This window comes from Haliotis rubra, unplaced genomic scaffold (genome assembly GCF_003918875.1).
Source record: "Haliotis rubra isolate DU_JTF1 unplaced genomic scaffold, ASM391887v1 Scf705, whole genome shotgun sequence".
Classification (NCBI taxonomy): Eukaryota; Metazoa; Mollusca; class Gastropoda; order Lepetellida; family Haliotidae; genus Haliotis; species Haliotis rubra.
In genome coordinates this window covers 402,332-414,230 of record NW_025767419.1, presented here as the reverse complement: position 1 = coordinate 414,230, position 11,899 = coordinate 402,332, and the positions used below count along the sequence as shown (strand labels likewise).

At 38.4% G+C, this 11,899-nt stretch overlaps 1 protein-coding gene and 1 long non-coding RNA gene across 3 annotated transcripts in view; one reads left to right on the top strand and one right to left on the bottom strand.

Annotated features, from left to right (window-relative positions):
• Positions 1 to 373: 373 nt before the first annotated feature.
• Positions 374 to 11,899, top strand: part of LOC124258999 (glutaminase kidney isoform, mitochondrial-like) — a 31,694-nt gene continuing 20,168 nt past the window's right edge. For both annotated transcript variants that reach the window (XM_046693060.1, XM_046693059.1), the window contains exons 1-2: positions 374 to 1,292; positions 6,338 to 6,431. In XM_046693060.1, coding sequence (XP_046549016.1) covers positions 1,063 to 1,292; positions 6,338 to 6,431 — 324 coding nt within the window. In that variant the 5' untranslated portion in view covers positions 374 to 1,062. The remainder of the gene's footprint in view (positions 1,293 to 6,337; positions 6,432 to 11,899) is intronic.
• LOC124259000 lies at positions 3,569 to 11,108 on the bottom strand. Its single transcript, XR_006893731.1, has 3 exons — positions 11,098 to 11,108; positions 4,492 to 4,495; positions 3,569 to 3,640 (listed from the first exon to the last, which is right to left on the bottom strand). It is a non-coding gene; the product is annotated as an uncharacterized LOC124259000 (long non-coding RNA).

Sequence of the window (11,899 nt, the reverse complement as noted above, 5' to 3'; positions counted from 1 at the left end):
GAATAAAAAAGTTGTTTAACAAACGATCATTAATATGATGTCACTATTTGCTTTTTTACGAGGGGGGACCACTTGCTTAGTATAGTTCAGCCAGCTAAAGTACGTTTAGCTGACTGAACTAGCTTAGTAGAACAGCAAGGTGTGCGAGTTGCAGGTGTGAAATTGAAATACACACGCGTGTTGATTACCTGGCTGTTCTACCAACAAGTGGTCCCCCCCTAAATTTTCCACATGGCCTCTGATGCAATACGAGGACTTCTCCACGCGCTGCTATCTTTTCGCCGAATCTGAGAAGATCGCGTACTACCGCGTAGTCGTGCGACCAATCATAGTTGAGAAAGATCACGTGATTGGTGACGTAGAGAACCGGAACATCAACAATCCGATAGTAACGGACATGTGCATGGTGTTGGTCAAAATAGCCACAAGTACGCATGTAGTGGGCAAGTTGAATTTGGCCAAACAATACCAGACACCATATACCAAGTTATGAAAACAAACACAGTTTCCGAAGAGCCATTCCACAGCATAATGCTAGGGCCCTAATGCTACGTGTACAAAATCGCCCATTCACACGTGGATAATGAATTTGACCTCTCTAATGTCAAACCTTCGTTAGCAGTCTTTCCAGTTCACCTCTCATATATGCCCTTTCGATTACGATCATGTTTATGATGTAAAAGGATGTAAATATTATGAGCTTACATTAATCGGTTAAGTCCCCCTCTTTATTACGAGTGACCGTCCGCCCCGTTATTATGCAAACCCCACAATTTTTACCATGTTACAATTTCTGTGCTCTGGTACATCACTTGGCACTTATTTTTAACAGCGAACATCGGAACACCATTCGTTGACGGGGTTAGAGAGTGCACACGAGGATACCTCTATTTCGTCACATCCGCGTGAATATATTCACAAAGGCGCGCACCTGGGTAGTATAAATGTCCGTATGATCGTATTTCATATTTCACAGTAGATCGAGTTTCATATCATTAATATGACTATATGAATATTTCCACTGTTAGGTTATGTATATATAATAACATTATATTTTGAGTTATGAACCTTTTTGGTTATATATTGTGTGTAAAACCAGTTAGTACCATTAGCAGTATTGCAAAAGTTGGTGTAGAATTACGAAGGAATATTGTGACTTCCTGTGTAAACTCAAAGTGCTATGGTCAGTATGGATTGAGTGTGGGAGCTTTAAGTGAAAGTAAGAAAGAATGGCAGACAACACGTGTACAGTTACAGATCAAAGACAGACAGAATCGTGGCTTTCTTGACCAGTAAGTATATATAAATGATGATAAACATTTGAGACCCCATATATTGAGTAAATATAGCTGAGTCATCATGTACAGGCGTTTGTGAGGCACTCCATTCTGAAGAATATCTGCAACATGCAAACAATGTTTCTTACATGTGTTTATCTGTATTGATTCCAACATGGTTTTCCATGTGACGAATTCAGGTTAGAGCCACCACACACAGAACACATCAATCTGATTTCTGTATCTAGAAAGAAACACATCCACATTTAATTAAGACCATGCTAATATCTTGACATGGATGATTTTATGCATACATGGCTGGAATATTAAGGGTATATTTGTGTTCTGTGTTGTTTTCTTCGTAAAGTTCTAAAGGTAACCTGGAACTACAGATTTATCTTGGATTCATTAGGATGTCACACATGTTTAATGTCAAGACAAATTAACTAGTATATACAAAATATTCCACCCAACTCCCTCATTTTAAACAGTCTTGAACCTCGTTATCCATTAGTTGAGCCATATGTTTAAATGCATTACTCAAGCGTCATGATGTTTGATGTGTATCTTTATATGCATACATAGACCAGTCAGAGGAAAGCTTGGCTATATATCTGTTGACAGACGGTTGTCATATAGCTGGGATATAGCTGAATGTTTGTGCAACACGCACGTACGCACGCACACACACACACAAAGTGAAAACATGATCTGAAGGGTTGGCGGCACAGCAAACAAACACAATCTCACACACCTATTGAAGGACCGCCTCCGTGGTGTAGTGGTTAGAGCTTCCGCCCGGAGTGAGGAAGGTCGCGGGTTCGATCCCCGACCGCGTCATACCAAAAGACGTTAAAATATGGTACTTGTTGGTCCCTGCCTGGCGCTCGGCATTAAAGGGTACAGCAAGGACTGGTCGGCTCAGAGTCAGTATAATGTGTGTGAGTGGGGTATTCATGCTTCACTGCGGCATGGTATCTCAGTGGGCTAGCACTATAAAACCAGCTTCAGTCTGGGCTAGTACAAGCAGCCGCACATACACATACACACGCATGCACGTCGTCATATGAGCGAAATATTCTCAAGCACGACGTTAAACCCAATTCCACCACCACCACCTCCTATCAAAGTGAAAACAGGAAGCATTTTGCTAATTCATGTGCAACTGCGTTATCTGAGGGGTTGCCATTAAAGTTGACATATTTCCCTCTATAACTGATCATGTTGTGTGAATTAGTTGGGTCAAGACTCGGACATCAGACAAATAAATCAAGCAATGTTCTCAATAAATGTCATAAAATTTTTAGATGTTTTTGTTAATGTAAATCAAGTAACTTTTGTATATTAAAGTTGAAAATGTGTTTTGGTTGTATGTTGTTAGAACATATTAATCCAGGCCTCTGTATTTGTGATTCTGCAGGACACAGGTATTCTGACAGACAACAATGAGTGATTAAATGATGATCATCAGTCCATGCATAGTGAACTTTATGTCCACACTTCATGGTCTAAACTTTAATTAGTCCAAAATATACAAGTGGGGGTGGGGTAGCCAAGTGGTTAAAGCGTGTGCTCGAAGACCTGGGTTCGATTCCCCACATGGGTACAATGTGTGAAGCCCATTTCTGGTGTCCCCAGCCATGATATTTCTGGAATATTACTAAAAGCAGCGTAAAATTAAACTCATTCACTCACTCAAAATATTCAAACAGACAAACTTTCTTTTATCCAATGGTACTTACAGTTCATATTACATGCATCCATGGGTTGTATCTATGTATATTTACTACCCAGGGTCCCGTTCCTCAAAGCGATTGTAACACTACAATAGTTGTAAATCATTACAATCCAATTGTAACTTTAACTTACAATCACTCCACCGTTCCACAAAGCAATTGTAAGTTACATTAATAATTGTAAGTTACAATCACTTCCGTGAGTTGCTTATGACCGTCTCTAACTTCCTTTTGATTGACTGTTGTGAATGAACAAGATGGCGGCGTTTGTTGTAATTCATAAACAGAGGTGACAGAAATTTTGCCCTGAGAAGATATTTCGAGACCGTAGTCGTATTCTTGATGTTTACAATGACGCTGAAATATTTTCAAGGTACAGAATAACAAGGGCTTCCATTCTGAAACTGGTATGCATGCTAGAACCTGAGTTATCCTCGGACACCCAGTGTGTACATGCACTATCCTTGAAAATTGTAATTTACGATCGAAAGAATTACAATCGCGATACTTACAATACCCTTACAATAGCTTTGAGGAACGACAATAAATTGTTATTTACGATACTGGTAAATTTGATCGTAGGGCTTACAACTGATTGTAGCTACGATCGCTTTGAGGAACGGGGCCCTGGGCACTTATTGTTGTCATTCTGAAAAAGTTAGTTGAGAAAGGAGTTTTCGTAATTAGGTATCTGCTATGAACAGATTCTCAACACCCTTGGAACAGTATATTTCTGTCTGAAGCTTTGAAAGTTCTGTATGCACACTAATGTAATGTGACAATCAATGGTGTGTTTTAGCAAAAGAGTGGGTGTGTTTGGTTTTATGCTACTTTTAGCAATATTCAGCCAATATGGAATATTGGACTTGGATGGACTTTCAAGAAAGTGGAGGGGAGGGTTGAGCATTAAGCAGATGCACCGATAGAACAAATAGATATGTTTAAAAGGTGATCATTTATAGACAAAATAGCTGTCTAAAAAAATGCATAACCTTACCCAATCTACATCCATCACACAGCAAAAAGGCAAACATTGATGTCTAGTGTGCTTAGTCTGCTGGAAGATCCGGGTTAGAATTGATCTTCAGCAACACATGCTTGTCATAAGAGGTGATTGACAGGATTGGATGGTCAGGCTCGCTGGACTTGGTTGACACGTGCCATCATATTCCAATTGCTTAGAACGATGCTCATGCTGTTGATCACTTGATTGTCTGGTCCAGACTCCGTTATTTACAGACTGCTGCCATATAGCTGGAATATTGCTGAGCTGCGGCGTTAAACAACCAACCAACCAGCCAGTTTGCTGGATTGTCTCATCCCTGATTCAAGGAGCTGAATTCAAGATCAGTCATAACATGTCACTGCAGTAATTTGTAGCCATTAAAATACAAATTGTTTTCCATTGTAACATGAAGAAATAATTTATTTGGGGGTGGACCTATCTCATCCAGTAGTGCCTTACAGATACCCAGGACCAGCCTGCGTCATCAGTCTGTCTTTCTACCTGTACCCTCCCCTTCTCCCCTCTTCCCAGGTATATAAGTAAAGGGGAGATCAGGTTTTGCACTGCTGGATAGTTTTTAGGTCACACCAGAGTGGACCCAGCCTGCTTTTCTTCAGTGGATGGTTTAGTCTTTGACATCAAGGTGATCTGAGGATTGAAGAAAATATTTCCTGGAAAAGAACCAGAAGTAAGTTGAATTAACGTTTGATGCCTTTCTCTAAATGTTTAGTTTAAATATATCAAAATATTGGATTTTTAATTTTATGTCATGATCTAGAATTTCAAATTTATAGTTCTGACATATACCATGCTGTGTGTGTGATTATTTTGCTAAATTGAATTTATTTAATCTGTGTATGTAAAGGTGTTCACAGGTTATGTTGTATCCTAAACAACATGTTTCACAATTTGAGAATGTTACCGATAATGCCTCTATCCAACATTCTCTATGAAATCATTAACTTCACCTTTTCAGTCTGTTCCTTTGAAACCAACCAGTCAAAATTGTCATATCTCTAATTCCCAAGGGTTTAAAATTCATTAATATTAACATGATTAAGACCAGTCTTATTTTGTATTTCTTGCTTATGATTTCATTTGGTCTAAAATGCTGATAGGCAGATTAGATATACATTTCACATTTTGTAAAAATGATTTCCCTTAACCAGTATTATAGTCTGTTTGCAGTGAAAACGTACCGATGAATTTCACTTTAAACAAAAAAGTAAATCAAATAAAGTAAAATTAAGATTGCGAATCCTCATAATTTTACCTTGCCAACTTAACATTTAAATCTTGTAGGATAAAAGTTGTTTAACAAACGATCATAGTTTCAAATTGCTATTATTGGTTGGTATTACAAGGGGGTACGCGCAGTAATTGGAACAGTGAAACATATGTACGTGCAGTGCGTGATGAGCGTTAACTTAGACTACTGTAGAAACCAACCCTTCTTGTTCTCGGGGTTTCATTTAATGTGCATACCCCCTTGTAATACGAACCAATAATAGCGATTTGAAACTATGATTGTTTGTTAAACAACTTTTATCCAAAGTTGAATAAAATTCTGAGATTTTAATGTTCAATTGGTAAGGTAAAATTATGAGGATTTGCAATCTTAATTTCACTTTATTTCATTTACTTTTTTGTTTAAAGTGAAATTCATCGGTACGTTTTCACTGCAAACAGACTATAATTATACTTTTCCAATAGGCCCACTGTGGAACCTGTTGTCTGCCCATATCTTTGTGGAAATATGTCATTTTGCATTTTGAGCAAGGAAACAAAATTGTTCCTTTGAATATTTGCCACCTTTTTATGTTATTTTAAGAGCTGCAGAATCAATAAACATGATACACCACAGAGAAAAGCAGCATTTGTCTTGTATGAAAAAAGGTGTATTGAGTTAATCAAGTTAAAGAGTTTTGCCAGTATTTGCTAACAATATTGCCTGCTGAATGAAGTCTTGTCAAACAGCGGACATTCTATCTCACATATACTCAATCTTTTGTGTGCAGTGAATGTATTTGACTTCCAGATATTGAGAACATATTTCTTTTTATTTTCAGGTGAAAACAGACATTTGTTATCACCTGGAATCGCAACCACTATTATCAACATGCCTCGGTATGACTGGTGATGGCCTTGTGTTATTCCAAGAGCAAAATGGGCCATTGTATTACATCAACTGTCATATGTGCCCCCCAAAAAATAAAAGTATAATTTCTGTGTGTTTGTTATTTATCTATAGTGAGTGACGATTCTGATTATAACTATTTTTCTGCATTGGTCTGTATCAGTTTTCATGTTTATTCCAGTGAAGCCAAGATTGACCATGTTCACATGGAAGACTCCCTGTTCGACTACCTGTGTGAGACACCTGACAAGTTGTCCATCACAAGGTTCAAGACGGTCAGTATGTTTTCATATCTCAGGTTAGAGGAGCAATCAGTTCACATGTTAATGCTTTATATATGAATCTGATGATTGTACTGAAACTTATAGGGTAACAGACATATATATATGAATCTGATAATTGTACTGAAATGTACAGGGTAACAGACAACAATTACCCTTAGTATGGGTGGTTATTATAAGGCTTGACATGTGTCTTGGGCACAAAATATCCCCATGGCCTCATGCTTGTCCTGCTTCAGTGGGGATTGTGTGGCAACAATGGCGTCTAGGTGTGGACCTCACCTCACCGGTATATGAGATATGATCATAATGCAGAAAATTGACAAGAGCCAAACTTAGATAGATTTTGACAAAATGATTCAATTTCTAGACATTTTAGAAAAGGTTTAAAAAGGTTAATAAAATGACGGTACAAAACCGAAAATACCAAATTTTTGGATTGCACTTACGGTATACCAAACTGAAGACAAAATACTGTGGTTCTACTAATACCGCGGTATGCCATTTCACCCCTGATAACCATGGACATTACAGTGTTGTGTCATGATACCCAAATATACACTTTTCTGAGTATTTATAGTTGTAGGAAGGAAAGTCAAATGTACATGTCCAAGGAATCAGGCAATGATTCGACCTGAGGCTCATGACATTATATTTGAGAGGGGCAGTGGGGTAGCCTAGTGGTTAAGGCGTTCGCTCGTCACGTGAAGACCGGGTTCCATTTCCCACATGGGTACAATGTGTGAAGCCCATTTCTGGTATTCCCCGCTGTGATATTGCTGGAATATTGCTAAGAGCGGCGTAAAACAAAACTCACTCACTCACTCACTTATATTTGAGACATTAACCGAAACAGTGTAAGTTATTCTTTCAGACAGATCTGTTATACTTATAGAGTAATATGCTAACAATTGATGCATCTATACTGGGCTTTTCCCCCCAAACCTTGACCTACATTCTGAAGGATATTTATGGCTTTAGAGGGGCAATAACCATGGAAAAGATTTCGCGACCTCCCTAGCTACGACCTTGAAGCAAGTACGTGTAATACAATACATGAGTAAGCACCCTCAGAGGGTTTGTCACAGACTACAAAATTACTAGAGCGACAAAACTGAGACCCGATATATGGTCATTATATTAGGCCCCTTTCTTCTCTTCAGTTGTACCCCACATGGGTATAATGGGTGAGGCCCATTTCTGGTGTCCCCTGCCGTGATATTGCTGGAATATTGCTACAAGTGACATAAAACTAAACTTATTCACTCACTCACTCTTCAGTTGGACAGGATTGGTTTACAAAGCAACTAGATGATGTTGAGAAAATATGATTAAGATGAAATTTTGATCCTGATTTTGAAGTCATCACTGACCAGACTAGACTAATGCTTAGTCCCTGAATCTCCTGAATCGATATAATTTGATGGTAACAAATAAACCCATTTAAATAGAAAAGGAGCCCCAGTGAGTTGGTAGAACCTGGGGAAATCTAGACTTGCCTCTTTGAGGGCTTAAGCATTGCAGGGAGGGCCAGGCAATGTGGTTCAGGGACTGTGAGACAGACAGACATTTACCCAGGCTTGTTAGAGACCCTAGTTCAAATCTCCTTGACACTTCTGTGGCCTGCTTGCAAATATATTTCAAGTGATTCCATGCTATTTCATTGGTTAACCAGGCAGAACAATTTGCATCGATATATCCATAAATGACAAGGTATATTACATGACTAGTAGTGGTGTGACAGTATGACAATACAATAATGTATGACGATACAAGTATCATTATACAATATAATGATTTACAGCTCCTGTGCCTCAGTTCATATGATTAATTACATTACAATTTATATTGATGTTAAAACGTGAATTATAAGAGAACTTGTCAAGAACCGATTCTGTCGTATTTCCTGGTTGGCTATAAATAGCAGAATGCACCCATGCTTATATGTTACTCCCCTACAACAAATATAAACTTAATAAAATTAATTAAAAGTGCTGTATTGGGATACGAAACATATCACCCCTATGTTATTGGGATATTGTGTCGCTGCCTCACCATATAGTTCTCCCTCTAATGACTGCTGATGGTCTATCATGTCTGATATGGTCATAACAGAATGGCATTCTATATTGTGAATGTTGTCCTGTAGCATTTGGTGTGTGAGTGTCCGTTAGTGTCTGTATCTTCTGTAATTGTTTTTGAAAACCAGGGGTGGAAATAAGTTTAAAATTGCTAGTGTACTCCGGTAGAGTGGCACATGTAAAGTCACTTGCCCTGATTATTTTCCCACTATACCAACCATTTTCTTGCTGATTTTTTAAATAAACAACATAATAAACACTGGAAAGTCAACTGGACACCGGTACAGTGTGATATACAAATTTGCTTGCCCGACAGAAAAAAACACTGGACTCGGACGTCAGGTAATGGGTTATTTCCACCCCTGAAAACACAGCAGGGATATGTAGCTGCCTTGTGATTACAATGTATACTTTGGAAAAAGAACAAAAACAGGGTATACTCCAGAAATTTAAAATAAGAAATTAAATATTCAAGTTAGTAATAATTGTATGGTAATAATGAAGAAATGAGAAATACATAACATTTGAACCTGTAGTGAAGCATTCCTATATCTTGTCTACAGTGTCATGAATGCTTGCTTCTGTGATGAATAACTTTAAAGTTGTGTCTTATTGATGTCCCAGTGAACCTTGTTGGTAGATATGCAAATATTTGACACATCACATATGAGATGTTTCCAACAATGTGAGTACGGTGTCTATTGCAAGGGTCATTCAAGGTGAATTTATGCTGATCTACATCTTATATAAATCAAATCTGAGACCTCAAGGACCCAAAACCTTTTTACTGATGGAGACCAAAGGTGACAGTGTTTCATTGACCAGGAAAGTGTCATGTTACATCTCTGAGAATCCAAGCATCCCAATATCTGACACATCACATAGATGTAGCTTGAAGGAGGTTTGAGTCATGAAGCAAGTTTACAATGGCATCAGTTGGTCCCTGTATGTATGTAACCTTCATTTAGTAAAGGTTATTGGAACAGTGTGAGAGTATACTGATATGGTTTCACGTACGAGATGTGTTGTAGGGTACTACTAGTTTGTTTCACCTCACTGCACATGGTATTTCAATATGCTGCGGCCAGAGCATGGACTCTATACTCCACGATATTATGTGTCCAATCTAATGGTAAATACCCTTGGACCATTTAGCTCTATCCTTGATTGGGGTCTGTTCAAATTACATTATGCTGAAAACAGAATTCCAGTATAATTCCTTTGTTCTTTTGTGATTTAAAGAAGCAGGTATATCCCCATTAATGTTTCATCTTTGGCCCTGGGGGCGGTGGGGTAGCCTAGTGGTTAAAGCGCTCGCTCGTCAAGCCGAAGGCCCGGGTTCGATTCCCCACATGGGTACAATTTGTGAAGCCCATTTCTTGTGTCCCCTGCCGTGATATTGCTGGAATATTGCTAAAAACGGCGTAAAACCATACTCAGTCAATCAGTCAGTCTTTGGCCCTGACGTTACTAAGTTTACTTGTCTTGTAGCATTTGGACACAATGTCATCTGTTTTCGTTTGTAAGGAATTGTGTTTTTTTCGGACAAAATGTCTTGAAGAGTTCTGATTCAATTAAATATTTCATTCATAGCTTCACTGAGAATGTGTTTTTGTGTAGCAACATGACAAGTACTTGTTTGTTGATGTCAGGCTCTATAGCAGGAGAAAGTAGATGCTAAGTAGGTGAAGTGATAGTGATAGTGGAATAAAGCAAGGGTGTTGAAGTGGGCCAAGGGTGTCTATGACAGGGGGATGGAGACAGGATACACTTGATAACCCTAGGATTCCCGAAAATTTCCTTCTTGTGTTATAGACAAACCTTCCTAATGTTTGCCTGAGGGTGATGCTTACACAAGGTCTATGTTTCATTAGGTATGGATGGAATTGAGGTCTTCAAACCTTTTGGTAGTCATGGTTGTACTTCTGAAGATTTATACCAAGAGTCATTGGGATAATAAATCCCAGATGAAGACAACATATACACTGTACTTTGTATATATTGCCTGCTTCCTTTTCCCTATTGACAAATAAGTCTTATACAAATGGCAGATTTATTTAACATTAACAGTCAAACGTCATTGTTGCAAACTATTGAGGACCTGGAAAAAGGTTCGAGTTATCCAGGGTTTGAGCCTACCAGTGTGGTGGGGTAGCCTAGTGGTTAAAGCATTCCTTCATCATGCCAAAGACCCGGGTTCGATTCTTCACATGGGTACATTGTGTGATGCCCATTCCTGGTGTTCCCCACCGTGATATTGCTGGAATATTGCCCAAATCAGCATAAAACTAAATTCACTCACTCACGCACTCACTCACTCACTCACTCACTCACTCACTCGAGACTACCAACAAAGTGTATTTTGAAAACCAAACATCAGGCGCATTGTCGGATCCAGACTACTCAGGGGGTTTGAACCCTCCCCCCTTTTGAAAATGACTTAAGACTTAAGAAAATGACATTGAAGATTTTTTTTGCATTGGCAGAAACACCACCACCACCACCACCCACCACCCCACCCCTTTCAAAATTCCTGGATCCGCCTAATGGGTGGTGAGAGAGAAGTACCAGGTCAGGACACAAGACAAGGTGTATGTAAATTTCAGTGCCAAGCAGGTTACTGGTGAAGGGAAAGGGGCAATAACTCAAGCATATCCTCAATCACGATGTCACTGTCTGGATCAGCATGGATGTATAATCTTTATCTAGTTTACTGTTCAGTCAATTCAGATTCATATGGATACTTGGGACCTCCAAAGAAATTTGATTTTACTAGGGAATAACACATCCAAGTTTGACCTAAGCATGATATAATCGATGAATGGAAATTTGAAAAATTATTGGAATTTGGATATAAATAGGTGTGGTGAAATTGGTGACATTTTGATATACCATGGATTCATTAATTAGTTTTAAGGAGTAAGCCTTTTTATAGATATAGCAAAGATTATGCATATGAAACCAAGAGGACTGGCTGTTGCACAATAATTATTTGCCATGTGGAAAGGCAGTATCTCTGTGGTTTATATTAATATGCAACAAGTTTAGTAATAACTACATGTTCATTAATGCTGCATGTAATAGCATTCCAGATGAGTGAGTTTTGCATGTTCAGCTGTACAAACAGTTTCCTGGTCTTTATCATGTGACCACAGTATCAAGAGTAAAATGAAAAATGTAGTAAAGTTCAGTTTCAGGGGCCAGTTTTCATGTGACCACTGTATCAAGTAAAATTATGTAGTCATCACCCTTATGGGCTAAACTGGGCATTTGGGAAATTATAGACGAAACAGATTGTTTTGTTGACACAGTCTTTCAGTCAACAATAATTCCAAAATTATTAGTTAAATGTAATGGAATTCTTAAAATTAATCTGAAATT